The sequence below is a fragment of the Ursus americanus genome, chromosome 31, assembly GCF_024610735.1.
Source record: "Ursus americanus isolate L20-20 chromosome 31, mUrsAme1.1.p, whole genome shotgun sequence".
NCBI lineage: Eukaryota > Metazoa > Chordata > Mammalia > Carnivora > Ursidae > Ursus > Ursus americanus.
The window spans coordinates 23,866,463-23,884,313 of NC_142157.1; the positions used below are offsets into that span (position 1 = coordinate 23,866,463).

The following is a 17,851-nucleotide window of genomic DNA, read 5'->3' on the forward strand; positions in this document are numbered from 1 at the left end:
GAGTTGGGAGGCCAGTAGCACTTTTTTTTTTTTTTTTTAAGGATTTTAGTTATTTATTTGAGGCAGAGAGACACAGAGAGAGAGAACATGAGCAGGGGGAGAGGGGCAGTGGGAGAGGAAGAGCGAGAAGCAGACTACCCACTCAGCAGGGAGCCCGACATGGGGCTTGATCCCAGGACCCTGAGGTCATGACTTGAGCTAAAGGCAGACGTTCAACTGACTGAGCCACCCAGGTGCCCCACTAAGGCACTTCTTAGACCACTGAAACCAAAAAGCAGAACCATCCTCCTTTAAAGCATTTGATATCAAAAGGGGTTACTTTGTTCAGACAATATGGTTAAGGTAGAGAAGCCTGAAATACACCATCGACTCCTTCCTGCTAACCCACGTAAATAAGGTGAAAAAAAAATAATCACAGAAAATTAATGTATTAAAAGAATAATTCTTCATAACCAAATGAGGTCTATCTCAGGAATACTATTCCACATTAGGAAATAATCAATAATTTATCACACAACTTTAAGACAAATATAAAGGAAACCATAAGCCTGCCTTGCAGGTGTCCAGAAAATACATCTGTAAAGACTCACCACCTATTTCATATTAACACAGGAAATGTGAGGAAAAGAGAATGTCAATATGAGATAGAGAATCTACTTTTTTTTTTTTTTTTTTTTTAAGATTTTATGTATTTATTTGCCAGAGAGAGAGAGCGAGCACAAGCAGGGGGAGCAGGCAGAGGGAGAAGCAGGCTCCCCACTAAGCAGGGAGCCCCAGGTGGGACTTGATCCCAGGGCTGTGAGATCATGACCTGAGCCGAAGGCAGACACTTAGCCAACTGAGCCACCCAGGTGCCCCAACTATTTCACCCAATTACCAGCAATTACATTTTTGTTAAAAGACTAATAAAACATTCCTCTAAAAAAGAGAACAAAAGAAGGAAGTTCTGACCAAGGCAACCAAATATATATAAAAAAGTGAGGGATACACATTTGAGAGAGAAAATATCACCACTCAGAGGTATAACCCTCTCCCAGAACTCTTGGCCCACCCCAACTACCACCCCCCATTTTCCTGCTGCCCTTATAGCAAAACTTCTCAAGAGAGTTCTCTGTACTTGTTGTGTCCACAATCCTACCTTTTTTTTTTTTTTTAAGATTTTTTATTTATTTATTTGACAGAGATAGAGACAGCCAGTGAGAGAGGGAACACAAGCAGGGGGAGCGGGAGAGGAAGAAGCAGGCTCCCAGTGGAGGAGCCTGATGTGGGGCTCGATCCCATAACGCCGGGATCACGCCCTGAGCCGAAGGCAGACGCTTAACGACTGAGCCACCCAGGCGCCCCCACAATCCTACCTTCTATTCTACATTAAACTTACTCCAGTAGTGTGTTTCTCTCTATAACTCCACTAACACCACTATGACTAGGCACTTGCACATTGCCAAACCCAGCAGTCAGTCTTCTGGCCACACCTGCTGGGCCTCCAGCAGCACAGGGCAGATATCTTTCCCTCCCTGACATGGACAATTTTACTTTGTCTGCTGGTTCTCATGTCTCCTCACTGGCTAGTCCTAAATCCCCTGTGCCACATCCCCTTTCAGCTTGTAAATGTCCAGAGGCCCTGGACCCTGTCCCGAGGTCTCTTCTCTTTTGTGGCTCTATTTCGTCCAGTCATGGCTCTAAGCGGCACACAGGCACTGATGAATGCAGATCTCCAGCTCAGAACTCTCTCCTAAAATCCAGACTCACATGTCCAACCACACTGTACTCCTGCCCCTGCAGCCAGAGACATCCATGCTGTGTTTATTAAAAGTTTTAAAATTTGGGATTTACTCCTAAATTTTATTCTAAGGAAATTAAGGATGTTCACAAAGCCACAAAGACTGCTTTTTATAAAATCAAAATAACCTATGCAACTAAAATAAAGAATTGGTTTTATAAATTACGGTATGTCAATACAATCAAATACCATGGGGGAACAAGATCTTCAGTTTGAGATTTCAACAAATTCTGGAAGCTGGAAAAGAGAGGTAACTGTCTTAAAGCAGATGAAGTTTGAGATAACCAAGGAGAAAGCAAGGTGGTCTGACGTACACAGAATCCCAGTGTGGCCCAGGCCTTGGAAGCACCAAGCACCACAGGAAGGGAGGCTGAAGCAGAGACGTGAAAGCAGGATGACTGGTAGAGAGGATAGATGCAGAGTGACTGGATTCCCCAAAGCCCTCCCCCTCACCCAGACAGGAGGCCACCAGCACCTTCTCCCATACTCAGGGATGGGAGGTTTGGACCAGTTACGGGATGTGGGTACAAAGCTACCGCACAGGGCAGGAGTGGGCATGGTGCTGAAAGCAGGTGGAATAAGGGAAAGTGCACATATTAAGAAATAGGAACCTTGAGGCTCCTACTCTCAGAAGGCCAGAAACCAGACATGTCCTTCTCGAGCAAGAGATCAGAGGATTCCTTCCGAGAAAAAAAAAAAATACTGCTAAGAAGAGACTTCCAGACACTAAGGTGAGAAAGGCAGTGGGCATAGCCATGGGTGAAGAAAGAGCTTGGGTTCTGGAGGCAGACTGCCCACGCTCCAGTCCCAGCTCCACCACTTATGCGCTTCACCTCTTTGGAAACCTCTTAGTTTCCTCACCTGAAAATGGAGATCATGGTGCCTACCTCATGGTGCCGTTGTGTGGATTAAACGTCTTAAGGCAAGTAAAAGTTCAATCATTTCCTCCTCCTTCCCTGTAAGAGGGTTACACATCCCCACCCATTGCCACTGCGACGACTCTGCCTCTCTGCAGGTGGAGTGGATTTCCTCGCCCCACTGTCAGCCTGGCCCTGTGTCTAGCTTTGGCCAACCGCATGTGAATACACTGAAGCACACCATATTGAAGCAGACGCTTTTTAAAGCCATGCATGTTCTTGCAAGCTCTCTCCTTCTTTCCCCTCTGCCATGAGAAATGCATGTCCCAGGGAGCTGCTCCTTTAGCCTGGGTCCTGCAGTGGGAAGCACGGGGAAGACCTACAGCCACCTTCAGCTGCCCGCATGAAAAGTGAGAAAAAATTGTTTTACTATAGAAAACCACGGAGATTTGGGGCTTGCTTGTTACTGTAAGAAGGTCAACAAACTACAAAGACAACTCTATTTTTAAGTTCTCAAAAGTCTATACTTTAGAAATACCTGGGGAGTGAATCTTTAACAACATTCTTAATCCTAAGAATATATTCGACCTGAATTCAAGCAATTGAGAAATGTACCATTTGTGATATCTAAATGTCAAGGCTCTATGACCAGTTAATGAGGGAAGAGAACTTACGTTAATTGATCACTTACAATATGCTACACATGGTATTTCACTTAATCCTTGTAACAACCCTGTAGAATAAGTTATAATACTCACTTAAAAGGTAAGTATTTTCACCCTCCTAATAAGAAGAGACAGAGAAGGTTCAGGAAATTAAGTGATTTGGAATAAAGTCTACTCTGGAACTATTAGCACCATGAGCCTTCCAGTTCAGGTGGGTCTGTCTCCAAACCCACTCACTCCACCATGGCCTTGCTACTGTTATACTACATGTCTTATCCTCCATGACCCACCCCCAGCCCTCAAGCACCTAGCACAATGCCTGGCATATTGTAAGTGTCCCCCCCCCCCCACCAAAAAAAACCTTCTTGAATTAAACGGCAAAGAAAACCACCCAAAAAACAAAAATACCCCAATTTCCTCTCTACGGTGTACACCAAAATAGTTAAAAGAGATAATCTTTCAAACTATAGACAATTTAAAAGAAAACAGTATTAAATGTCTGTCATACATCTGAACAGAGATGGAATTTATAAACTTAGAAGCAGTTGAAGAAATCAGAGTGACAGACAACAGATTTAAATAAATAAATGAAATTTCTGTATGTCAAGTCCTCTCCTTCCCTCAGAAGACCAAAATTAAACAGTAAACTACAGGCCTTAGAAGAAGATTGCAGTAAATTATAGTTAATATACTGACTATGTAAAACATTTGTACAAAAAAATTTAAAAAAATACTAAGATTTACATAAATAGGCAAAGCATATCAAACAAGTAGTTACACAGAAGGAAATAAAAAACTGAATAAACATTTAAGAGATAATCCTCTAAGTATCAATAAAATACAAAGACCTATTGTTTCTCAAAAATCAAATGGACAATTTATTACTTTAAATGATAAGACTCAGAGTTGGCAAGGGGATTTGAGTATTAGTAAGTTCAACTCTTTTAGAAAGTATTTGAAGGTAAAAATAGTCTAATGCTATTTATATTCTTCAACCCAGTAAATTTTACAATGGGAATCCATCCCAAATATGGTAAAAGTTGATGTCCAAAGATGGACATCACTGTTTAGCAGAGAGGGAGCCCAACCTAGTGTCCACGATAGAATGAAATAATGTATTGGTGCCTTTCCTTTCCTAGGATATTGAGAATCTATTTAAAATTGTGTTTATGAATATTATACAGTAATATGGGGAAAGAAACTGGTTATATTATATAAAGAAATAAAATTCAAAATTCTACATACAGATTGGAATAGTTAGAAATGTTACAAAACACAACAGTGGTTGCCTTTTGGTATTTCCTGAATTTTCTTTCATGAATGCTTATTATTTTAATAATAGAAAATATACATTTTAAAGGAATACAAATAATCTTAGGGGAAAAAAGAAAACATTAACAATTTGAATATCTTTGAAAGTCTCAAAATACCTTGTTACGTGAGCAGAGAGAAGCAGAACGGTGTACTGGTTAAAGAGCTGACTCGGGACCTTGGGTTAGCTCTACCACTAACCACATGATTGCCAGGAAATTATTCATTTCTCTGTACCTTGGTGTATTCACTCATAAAATGCAGATAAATAAAAGCACCTGCCTCATAGAGTTGTTGGTGAGTATTCAATGAGTTAATCCATGTAAAATACTTAGAAACAGTACTTTGCACATAGTAAACATGCAAATATCCATCAGCTTTTGCTTACATCTTAAAAAATATACTGGAAAGAACTATTTTTTGCTAGGAAACTGATAAATATGTATCACTGGTGCCAGTAATAAAAAATTCAATTTTCCTTATTCATTAACACAAGCTCAGAAAATATTTAATGAAAATATTATTTCAGTACCAAGGGGCTATTTCCTAAATTCCAAGTCTGATACTACTCCTAAAATAAATAAGAAAAATACAGAAGTATTACCTTATTGATATCATCTGCTGTAAATCCACTTTGTTCTAAGAGTTCTCTGATTGCTTCTATACATTTATTAAAAAGTGGAGAACAGAGAAGTTCAAATCTTGCTCTGTACACACACACACACACACACACACATACACACAGAGGAAAAGACAGAGAGAAAAGGCTTAGTACAATTAAGACAATTTTTCTTGTGAAGAGTAATGCCAAAACCTAATGTGATGGTTCTCTTAAAAATAGGTTTATGATCAGAACAAGATACTTAATACGCAACAGTATAATACCATGGGGTGGGGGGAAGGGACATCTAAGTTATTCCTCTGTAAATGTATGAAGACATTCAATGTCAAATTCAGAAGACTCTTACCCATGGCTTACTTGGAGGCTTTCAAAAAACCTAAAAATAAATACAGTGTATGGCATTCTCAACAAAGTCACAGATTCAAATCAAACCATCATTTGGAAGCTTTTGCTATTTTTGATGTTAAAAGTTTAAAAACCTATTTTTCTTTATAATGTGAGACTATGCTGTACATAAGTTTAGTTCTCTTGCTCTGAGGAGCCTGAATACTAGCATATAATTTTAAGAAAGATCTAGGTTTATGAAAAATGTACTCCCTAATTTCATACTAAACTTAAATGCAAATGACTGATTTTTAAATTTATTTGTGCTATCTATATATACCTGATAGTTGAAATCTTTGTGATAAAGGCAAAATTTCCTTAATGAAAAATTACATATTCTATTTCATTCCTAATAACTAAGCAATAATATGCAAGCATATATTGAGTACTTGGACAAACTCAGCACTAAGTTAGGAATTCTAGAAACAAAAATACACAACACTCTGCCCACAAAGAGATTTCAATTTAACAGCTTTTAATCTTTTGGGTTATAGTTTGAAATCTCTCTTACTAGAGCTAGTGCAGTACTAATAGAACTTTCTGTGAGCCACCAGGCTTCTGAGACTATTGAGCACTTGAACTGTGGCTACTGAGATTGAGAAATTTAATTTTTATGTTATTTATTTCTAATTAATTACAATTTAAATAGCCACAGGTGGCTAGTGGCTATTGTATCGGGCATGCAGAGCTAGAGTCTTTAGGAAAGCCCAGGGAAACAAGGAAGCTAAACTACAAGGACCAAATAAAGAGTGAATTTAACGAAATGTAGTCAGTAGAATCCTAAAAATAATACTGTAATTCTGGAAATTTTTACTATGTTTCTAAGTCACCTGTTAGGTTGTTGGGAAGTTTAAATAGTGAACCATTGGTAGCTATTATTACATTAATAATATGCAAGGCAAAATGATAGGGCAATGTCCTCCCTTTGGATTCTCCGGGTATAGGTGTAATCATCTGTAACCAACATTTTGGATTATGTAAAAGATAAAGGAATTTAAAACAATTTTATGCACATTAAACCTGTGTTTACTAAATCAACACTATCAAAATTTAAAATGTTGACAATGGGTGAGTGAGGCAACAGACAGACATCAATCTTTGGTAGAATGTGATAGAGAGTGTGAACTCAGGAGTCAAACTTACGGGGTTTGAACACCTGTCCATCACTAATATTACACATACTTACTGTGTAACCCTGGGCAAGGATGAAACTTCTCTGTTTCAGCTTCCTCATGTGTAAAATAAGGAAAACAATACTACTACTTACCTCATTTTGTTGTTATGAGGATTTGCTGAGTTAATATATATTACTACTTAGATTACAGCCTGCCATGTTAACTATTTAGAGTAAGTACCACTGAAACACGAGCAAACCCCACATAAACTTTAGCAACAACAAGCCTTTCTTTGAAAGATCTAGGATGCCTTTTTCACACACAGCTCTTTGTAGCTGTCACTATTAGGGCAAGCAATCACAATCGATGCCAGTACTTTGGGAGCAGTTACTTAACAAGAACTGGACCTCAGAATAAAGGCAGGAAAGCTCTCCTTTTACAGATGGCTAATAAATCTCAAAAGAACAAACAAAAAACCCTAAGCGAGAAAATTACACCTAAAAATATAAATATATTTGGAATTTAAAATTTTTTTTTGAATTTCATTTTTACCTGGACACGTTGCAGTCAAAATCTTGACCTTCATATAATGAGTCAAGGAAACAATTGGCACTTCCTAAGGTTGATAAAGAATGCTTTGCAATGTCAGCACTGTTCATCAACTTCATCATGGCTCGGGCGTTCCCTCTCACGTCATGTCTGAAGGATCTAAATCAAAAATATAGTCTTTGGAGCTTAAAAATTCCTAGGCCATTTATATATAAATTCTCATTAGATTCTATAAATTAGAATTTATAAAAACTCAAATATGGATAATGACAAGCTCATAAATATTAATATCAGATTTTAGTAACTAGGTTCAAACCCTCCAAAATTTCTGAAGAAATTCTTTGCAATTAAAAGAAGGGTCTCATCAAGGAAAATAAATAACGAATATTTTTGATACTTGGAATTGCTAAATTCTGTGGCCATAATAATAGACTGTCCTTTGAAGAAAGTAGAGTAGCTGCCATCTTTTTGCAGATGTGACAAACAGAGGGTGAAGGAGATTTATGTGGCCAGGTCAAGTCTCCTATCTCTCTCTCCCTTTATAAATGCAATATAATCATGGTTTAATGGTAAAAAATGATATGTCCAGCACTAAAAAACAAAACTAAAAGAGCTTTTTTTTTTTTTTTTTAAGATTTTATTTATTTATTCGACAGAGAGAGAGAGAGAGAGCACGCGTGCACAAACAAGGGGAGCAGGAGAGTGAGAAGCAGTCTTCCCACTAAGCAGGTAGTCTGACTCGGGGCTCCATCCCAGGAACCTGGGATCTGGGATCATGACCTGAGCTGAAAGCAAACGCTTAACCAACTGAGCCACCCAGGCACCCCTAAAAGGGCTTCTTTAAAGATATTTGATGCATATGTAAATGACAAATATGTAAAATTACCATTTCTCTATCTCCAAGACAAGTTCATTGTTAAAATTGCTTGGCTCTGTTTCTAAACATGTCTAATAACTGTTGGTAGTCAAATTAACAATGTCTTACCCTTGAGTTTAAAAACCTTCATAACAAAAAGCTGTATAGGTCTTTATGAAACAAGTGAGAACTTACCTCTTTTTCAAGACTTTTTTACCTAGTCGGTTTCAGCCAAAATTAAATTTTTTTTAAGAGCGGCAATGTCCAAAATATAATCTTTATCTATTTGGCTCATGATTTTGAATGGAATAATTACACCTAGGGACAAAAATCACTCCTTGTGCTAGCAGATTAGTAATTAAATAAATACTCCAAAGACACTAATTCACTAGGATGTGACTATAATGTAATGTAATCTTTATCAGATCTAAAATTTTAAAATTTGTTTAGAAGGTGGTGAGCCCTCAGTGCCTGTACCCTCCTTTATCTAGACATAACAGTGGCACCTGAGGAATTAAGAATTCAAACTTGAGATCCAAGTTCATACAGTTCAACGTCTGGTGGGCCCTCACACTAAGTGAAAAATCTGAGCACACTGCACTGTGCAACTTGGCCTCTGCTTCCCTGTAAATGCTTGGAGAGGACATCGTAACTCTAGACATGAAAATATCCAAGGCACTGGAAAATAAAAACAAAAAACATGTCCTCCCTTGCAGCAGGGCAATTTAAAATAGAAAAAAAACAAAACACAAAACCCTGGAGAGAAACTTCAATCAAAACATCATCAAGTCCATTAATACTCACCTCTGAAACTCTGAAGCTAGATACTGTGCTAAGGTTTCTGTGAAATGTGTACCTCCAATGTTGTCATCAGTGTTTGTTGAAAGAACACGATATATTCCACTGTTCACTTCCATGACGCTGACAGATAAGGATGTTCCTCCAAGTTTAAACACCAAAATATTGCTTAAAAGAAAAATAACATGAATAAGTTATGAGGGAATCACACTGCTTTAAAGGCAGGTTGGACATTAGAAGTAACTTAGTTTAACCCCTAATCATAATAAGGAAACTCAAAATCTCACACAAGTCAACTTAGTTATCCACGGTCATCACTTCGTGCTGAATTAAGCCTAGAACCCGGACCTTCTGATTTGAAGTCAAAGTTTGTTTTTACTTAGTTGTACTGGTAAAATTGGATTTTTCTGAGTAACCAGAGTTTAAGGCACTAACTTTTCTTTTCTTTTTAAATTCTAGTATAATTAACATAACGTGCAGGACACTAACCTTTCCAATTAAGTAGAGATTTGTGATTATAGCAAATCATTAAGAGAATATAGAAATTTTATGTGCTAATATTAATCAGGTAACTACCAAAATAACACATTCTATAAAAATCAAACAAATGCAAAACTAGAAGCTAATTTCTGATATTCTATACTTATCTAGTTCACCTAAAACTGATTCCCTACTGATTTATACATACTAGTTTTTTTAAGTGTGAGATATGAATAAGGTAAAACAACTATGGAAAATGAACACATCTGTATTAGTCTCCCTAAAGGTGCCCGTGTCGGTTCTATTAAGACAAGTTTCAACAACTAAATTAGATGTCTTACTATTTCATCATCAAAAGATGCCTTAAATCCTATACTGGATTTTCCCCCGTCTCCTGCCACGAAAAATGTAAATAAAAGTACGGTCTCTAAACATGTTTAATAATTGGAATTGATAGAAAAATTAACAGTTCCCTAGCCTGAGCTACATTTTGGTCAGGCTTGTAAATTTCAAATCTTCCTCCAATGAAGAAAGATACATGAAGGATAAGAGAAGGGCAGGAAAGCTCAATCTTCTCTTTCATTATGTCCTTTCTCTGCTCTCCTAGGATGTCTTTCTCATCTATTTGAAGATCTCTAGGTGAGTTTCAGCATCTTTTTATTCATAAAGACTTTATGTAACAATCCCTACTGATTTAAGTGTGGTAATCTAAAATGTTTTCTGCACTGAAAAGCTTAAAGCTGCAAATATGGTTTTTACCTTTTTCCAGTGGGGCAGTCTTGTCCAATTCCATAAGCCAGAAGAGCTGCGGATGGTTCATGGATTAACCGCAAAACATTAAACCCAGCAGCTCTGGCTGCTTCCCTGTGGACAATTTGCTTTCAATGAATTTAATATCACAACATGTTCAAGTATTTTCTTGACAAAAAAAATAACATGTGATATACTAAGTAAGGAAAAGGAAAGCTCTCAAAAATGCCCATGCTTATAAACTTAAGAGATTAAAACAAATTTATAATACATTTTGGAACTTTCTGGTTTTTTTTTTTTAAAGATTTTATTTATTTGACAGAGAGACAGACAGCGAGAGAGGGAACATAGCAGGGGGAGTGGGAGAGGAAGAAGCAGGCTCCTAGTAGAGGAGCCTGATGCGGGGCTCGATCCCAGAACGCCGGGATCACGCCCTGAGCCAAAGGCAGATGCTTAACGACTGAGCCACCCAGGTGCCCCAAGGAACTTTCTGGTTTCTTTAACTTAGGGTCACAGTTTTAACATCCCACAAGTTCAAGTAAATAATGCAATTATCTGTCCCAGAAGCAACTCAGATGCTTGCAAAGTCCCATATGAAACTCTATCCTCAAGGCAAAGGTATGCATGCTTGCCAATTATATTTGCATAATGACCCATACAAACTAAACCCAACTTTTTGTTTAGATGTGAAGATCTAAGGTGAAGAAATTATTGCAAATATTTTCATTGCAAAAAACTATTTTTATGTAATTTCCACATAAACTTCGATTGTATGAAACTACGGCAAAGCAATTTACAAGCATCAACTTAACCTGGTAATTAAAAAATTTCCAATCAAAACAGCTAATAAGGTATAACCAATTTTGTGTTCTCTTGGCATTTCATAAAAGACAGGAAATATTAGTGATCATTATTAGACTTTTTACCATACTAATTACATATGTAAATATATGCATCTGTTTACAAATACAATTTTATTTCCTAAGGTATTTTCAAATACAATTTTACCTTTTACTATACTACATTATGAAATCTTTATTTCCTTTAAGCAAATAAGATTAACTTACCCAAGAGCATTTTTTTGCTTTTCTCCAAAATCAAATGGAACAGTAATAACTACATCATTTGCATCTGAGCCCAATACAGAATGTGCCGTTTCTGTGTATGAAAAAATATAAAAATAAATTCCAATGACAAAAAAAATGTCATGATACTTAGCAGTTTATTAATTTGTGCCAATGATCTTCTCACTAAAGATTTTCCAGTTCACCTGACTGCCCACCACTCATTTTCTTCTCTGGCTCTTTATTTATTTTTTTAATTAATTTTTTTTTAAAGATTTTATTTATTTATTTGACAGAGAGACAGCCAGCGAGAGAGGGAACACAAGCAGGGGGAGTGGGAGAGGAAGAAGCAGGTTCCCAGCAGAGGAGCCTGATGCGGGGCTTGATCCCAGAACGCTGGGATCACGCCCTGAGCCGAGGGCAGACGCTTAACAGACTGTGCTACCCAGGCGCCCCTTTTCTGGCTCTTTTAAATCGTGCAAAACTTCTTGTGGTTTTGGAAGTTTGTGGATGTGAAACTAGGTACTTTCCAAAAAGCCTGGTTCTTAGGCTTCAAAATTTCAACTACCTCCCAAATTAGACTGGTTCCATTAAGAATGAGCTTCTAATGCATCAATGTGAAGACAAGCAGCATGTTAGTTAAACACATTAAAAGGCTGTCTTTCATCCCACAAACTCATAATTCCAGAGCTGAAGTGAGCCTTATAAATAATCTACTCCAGAATTTGCCAAACTGTTCCACAGCATGCCACTCAGCTTCAAGCCTTCAGTGGAAGTGGTGATAAGCCAGACGTACTTCATTGGCCTAAATAACTGTTAATCTTGAGCAGAGAGATAAAATACTCACTCTTCACCAAACTTATTTGGACACTTCAATTTAGGAAGCTGTGAAAATGCTAACCTGGCCCAACTCATTAACGTTACTTCTAAGGAAACCAAAGTCGGGGAAGGAAGTCAGTTAAGGGTACACAGCCAGGTAGTGGCACAGTCAGGTCTAGTGTTAGGTCTCCTTCATCTGCTCAATCACCCTGCTTCTCTCCAGATCAAGAAACACGTCTAACTTTTTTTACAGTCAACTTTTAAATTTCTAGATGAAATTTGCTCAATACCTTTCATCTTACTAAATATCAGTCTGGCAACATCTTCTGGGTTAACAAACTTTGTTCCTTCTCCAGTATCTACTTCGTATCGTAACTTTCCATTTTTTTCAATGACCTATAAAGCAAATTTTAAGGGTGTTAAATGAGGAATAATTTTAATAAAAATACAAAGTTTCAAAATAATATAATAGGTTATGACCTTGGCAATTACTTTGTGTAACAGAGGGGTAATAACAGAACCATACTCACTAAACATTTACTTTCCGTGATGTATTTCTGAGCCTGCGGATCATCAGAGCTGTCCATAAAGATAAAGATAGTTAAATTTAAAATCAGTATTGTTGATGTGTAATATTTAAAGAAGACTATATTTTTCAATACCACTGAACAAATATAAAAATACAAAAAATTATCAAGTTGGTTGATATTAACAAATCATGATACAGAGGATAGGATTAAATGGATACAGTATTTACAATGGTTATAGTGACTCTATTAATCTTCACATTTGAAAGTAAATAACTCTTAGTTGTTCTGATTTTCTTATTAACAGATGCTATACATCTGGGGGTAATTTTTCATAATATCAGTGGTTTTATGTCATATGCTCTCTTAACTATGATCTTGAAGACCCAATCACTGAGATGAAAAGGGCAAAAAAAAATTTCAAAGTAAGGGTAAACCAGAATATCTAACACCGTCTTTGTTTCTTGGCTTCTGAACATGAATCAACACCCAGTCAAAAAACTGAGCAAAAGTATGTACGTTATATATGGAAAGGTGAAATATACTGCAGGTAGATAGACCTATAACGTCCTATACAAAGTAAGTAGTAAATGTGTACGGCAGTGAAAAAAATTAACCATGGGTGCAATGTTGCTCAAAATACCAATTTGTGCAGACTACAAAAAGTTCGTATCTATTATTACAATACCTAAGTGGGGTTAATTTGGCTGGTATTATTTTAGACATAAGAGGCTCATAGAGAATCAATGACTTACAAGCTAATAACGGGCAGAGTCCGTACCCAGTATTCTCCAGCAGGCTAGTGTTGTTTGCACTTTACCAGCTGCCTCCTAGTAAGAATGTAAATGACTAAAGTACTTCTGTCCCTTTGAGCAGTGATAGGAGTCTTTGATCCTTGGCTTAATTTCATCTAGAAATTAAAGTAAACCCTTTCAGTTAACCCTTCTTCCAAGGGGCTATAGCTGTTCCATTCAGAGATCAATTTTAATAAGAGGAGTTGAAAATTAATAGTGACTATCTGCTACAGTTATTGAACATCTGGGGACCCTAACCTGTGTAAATAAGAGGAAGACAAAAGGGGTTTAAGATGGACTAACGCGGCTCAGAAATCTGTCTAGAACACTTACAGATTCCCCATACTTCCTTCTCTATTACTGAAAAATTGATGGAGAGGAAATCAGGTAAGGAGCTTGCCCAAAGTCACATGGTAAATTCATGGCAGAACGGACTGGAATCCAGATCTTTAATACAAAGTTTAGTATTCTCTTCACCTAAGCCCTCCCTTCCTTTGTCTAAATCCAAATTTAGACTACATCCTGGACAACTATTTTAAGAATAAGAAAAAAAGATGAAGTCTACCCGTAGTAATTTTTTTGCACCCATATTTCAGCATGACACTTACCAGCTGTTTTCTTCAGAACAGAATTCTAGTCTACCAGGACAATTTACCCTGTTATCTGTTAACTATCTGGAGCTATCTAAGACAAGATAATTTGCCAGGAAAGAGCCTATATCGTGGAACCTAAAGAACTTTTAGAAATGAAAAATTATTTTTCAACTGCCCTGCAAAGAGGGCCATTCTCATGTGAGGACAGGAAGCACACACAGCTCTTAGGGCCAAATACAGGCAAGACCCTGGAGATGAGCTGGTAAAGAAAAAGCAAGCAGAGCGTGGAGGTGACGACAAATGGTCATGGATATCGCCAGAAAGTAGCGGACTGACCCACAAGTACATACAAGTAAAAACTTTATTTGTCCACACTAGGATTAAATCACTTAACAGAAACACAAAGGACGGTGGGAAGTTGGCATACACAGCACCTCATTTACATCATGGTCTTTAGGAGGCAGAGTGTTAACCCCACCACCGTATCACCACCTCTACAGGCAACGCCACTTTCTCTTCCTCGTCCTTCCTGAAATGTCTCTTGCACCGTCAGCAGGCTGTCGGACCTGGCACACAGCAGCACTAAAGTGCCCCAGGGTCTTCTTCCCCATTACTGTCACAACATAGTGCCTTCCGTGTCTGAAAGTGTTTTTACATTCATCTGTTCATTTGGCCCTCACAACATTCCTGTGAGGTAGGTAGGAGAGTTATTCGCTTCTCCCTCTGTAGGTGAGGAACCTGAGTCACAGAATGGTAAAACGATCTGCCAAAGGACGGGCAGGTCCGAATGGCTGGGCCTAGAGCTGAGGCAGGATTTCTGAGCTTGTTCTCATTCGTATGTTCTCTGCTTAACAACATTTCGCCTCTTTTTCTGTTTATTTCATTAAGAACTTTCCTTTAATTTTATTCTCACATTAAGGTTACTTCACCCAAAGATTTTCATAATACTACCTCCTGAATTTAACTCCACTTTTGCTCTTTAGCACTTCTCTGATCTCAAATAAATCCCTGCCTATGTACTTTGCTACCATTAATAGATTAATATAGTACAGGCCTAACTCTCCTTCAAGTACTTCCCTGTTTTTCCAGAAAGTCTACGTATCTACATTAGTGTTATCCAGTTATAAATGACACACATCCCTCCATATAAAGGCCTAAAACAATTGAGAAAATGCACATATATAGGTATATATCCATTTCACTGCCTTAATATATGCTTCTTTAAAGCAAGGAACCTATATATGGTGTAGTATTTATTTAAACTGAGTATATTAATAAATATTAATACTACAGGATGCTTCCTTAAAATACAGTTGTTACCAGTAATTCAAACATACAGTATGTAGCTGTGTCTGAAAACACAGCAATTAAAATTTCGCTCTGTTATGCCACTTAACATAGAATTTTTTTAGAATTGAAAAGTACTAGAAAAGTCATCTAGTACAAATCTCTCGTTTTAAAGAAACTGAGGCACAAAAAGGGCAAGTCATGTGCCCAACATCACCAACTGTGACAGGGTTAGAACCCAGTTCTAACTGGAGTCCAGTGTGTCCTACACCAGCTGCTTTCTACGTTCATCACCGGTTCATCAGAGCAGCTTGCTCACTTGCCATCTATTCATGGTTCCCGGTATATTCCCACTATCGTTTTGACTATTTCTCTACCTATCTGTATTGTCAGCTTTTAGGTAAGCACCCAAGCGTACAAAATATAAAACAAAATCTCTTCAAACATGCCTGCACTTGTTTTTTTTCGTTCTTTGTTTTTAACCTGTAGACTGGAGGAAAGCCTTTTAAATTCCAAGGCTCCTATTTGTAGTTCATAAAGTACTAAGTAAACCACTTAAAAGCTTTAAGTTAGTTAGTTTAATCATGGCCAGTAATGGCATTCCTTCTAGAGTAAACTAGAAGTATGGCTCAACACCCTTGTTATCTCCTAGAGGAAGTGTGTATGTTTTGGGGGAATTGGGGAAGAGTTTGTTGAGGACTTTGTGCGTGAAAGGAGTTATCTACTGCAGGCAGTCTTTATCCACACCATCCTCAACTGTTTCCAAAGCTGTGCTCTTCCACCATATGCCATTAACAAGGGAAACTTTTGTCTACATAATATGAGAAAAAGTGACTTTGGAAAGTTCCCTAGAAGGAAAGTTTTCAAGGGCTTGACTTCTGTAACATACAAGACAGAAAAAAAGGCTAACAGAAAAGAATGAAATTAGCTAAAAGCATTTAGAGAACAGATTCTAAATTGTTTCCAAATGTTGTTCAAATGACACCCAACCTAAAGATACGTAATTATGCATATAAAGGGACCCAAATGATATGGAATGCAAAGAATTTACTTACATTAAATATTTTATAGAACAGCCATTACCTCATTATGAAGATTATCAATATGGATCATAACACACAACTGTGGCTCCCTGTCTGTTCTGAATTGTATCCTTATAGTGATAAGACACTAAGAACTAGTAAAATGGAGGGAATGACGGTTTGACCATTGAGTGCTTACTAGTAGGTAGGTTATAGACACAGCAGTGAAAACATAAGAGAATAAGGTACAAATACATGTATCTATATTAGTCTAATGAGCTATATAGAGGGATTAAAAAAATGAAGATCTTACAAGAAGCAGTCAGATTAAACTAGTAAAGAGTCAAGCAATGAGGTCATGGCATACACCATAATTCTATAACTTGTCAACAAATGTGCCTTACCCTAGCCTTACCTTGGCCAAGGTCATATGCACGAATAACTTACATGTGTGTAGTATGCAGTGCTTTTAAACTTTTAAACCCTTTCACATCTATTAGCCATTTGATCCTCACAACAACCCTGTGAGGTAGGCAGGTCAGGAGTTATTACCTAGCCCCCATTTTACAGATGAGGAAATTGGTGTAGAGGTAAACTAAACTGCCTCACGTCAGTGGGAAAGCCACAGCTAACTAGCTCTCTGGACTCGGCTCCATCTGTTTTCTATTAGACCACTCTTCACACATCCGAGAGGTCTTTCAGTTAGTGGAGAAGCTTGGGAAAAGCAACTAGCACAGATCTTCCTGCCACTCTGCGTTTTAATGGTTCATCCACTTTTTTTCCCGAAGGACCTGTAAAAGGAGCCAGGGTACCAAAAGGCAGGTGTTGGAACTGGGCTTCTACCAGTTTAGGAAAGAGACACTTGTGTAATCAATTCCTAACTTTTGGTATTTGAAATTAACCTTTGAAGCAATTTTTCAAGCCCTAGCTGAAAAGCACCGGTGGCCTCTTCCACTGCTGTTGCCAAGCGTCTGACTGCGATCACGGCATCCCTGCGGAGCTCGTTGGCAGTGTCTTGCTGGGCACTGGCCTCCTCACCAATAGCAATCAGCCTGTCCAATTTTTCTTCCTCACGCTTTGAAAGTTCTCGTGCCAACCTCCTGTTTTCTGCCAACTCAGCTGCAATAGTCCTGGCCACTGACCGCCTTCTTCGCCTTGCCCACCTTGGAGGGGGCTCACTGGTCAAAGGCCTATCCCCACCAGAAACAAAAGGAACTCCGGAGGAGATGACCGGAGGCCGCTGTGTGGAGGCCACCCCAGGAGTGTTTCGGCTGGTACTGGCGCAGGGACTGGGCTCACCGGACACACCCAGTCTGGTCATGGGGCTGCTCTGACAGGGAGCAACTGCACCTCTGAAAAGGTGGTGGGAACTGCTGTAGTTGGGGGTCCCTTGAGAGCACCCTGAAAAACAAAGCAACAATGTTGCAAAGAGGACATTCCTGCTATGGAATGCTTGGAGCCAGCAGCAGAGCTGAGAGACAATTACAAAACTCTGGTAGTTCCTGAAAAGGCCTCTTTCCACAAGGGGCTGGGAAGATTTCAATTCCTTGATGTGGACACTCTGGCCGACTGTAATCT

General features: G+C 38.2%; 1 protein-coding gene across 2 annotated transcripts in view; it reads right to left on the reverse strand.

Annotated features, from left to right (window-relative positions):
• Positions 1-17,851, reverse strand: part of LOC123785988 (heat shock 70 kDa protein 14) — a 38,203-nt gene that overhangs the window by 15,523 nt on the left and 4,829 nt on the right. Inside the window, exons 4-11 of one of the 2 annotated variants that reach the window (XM_045788104.2) lie at positions 17,176-17,674; positions 12,581-12,629; positions 12,341-12,446; positions 11,235-11,325; positions 10,177-10,281; positions 8,944-9,105; positions 7,287-7,442; positions 5,218-5,320 (exon numbers count right to left, since the gene is read on the reverse strand). In XM_045788104.2, coding sequence (XP_045644060.1) covers positions 5,218-5,320; positions 7,287-7,442; positions 8,944-9,105; positions 10,177-10,281; positions 11,235-11,325; positions 12,341-12,446; positions 12,581-12,629; positions 17,176-17,674 — 1,271 coding nt within the window. The remainder of the gene's footprint in view (positions 1-5,217; positions 5,321-7,286; positions 7,443-8,943; positions 9,106-10,176; positions 10,282-11,234; positions 11,326-12,340; positions 12,447-12,580; positions 12,630-17,175; positions 17,675-17,851) is intronic. The other variant, XM_045788113.2, reaches the window with a different exon arrangement.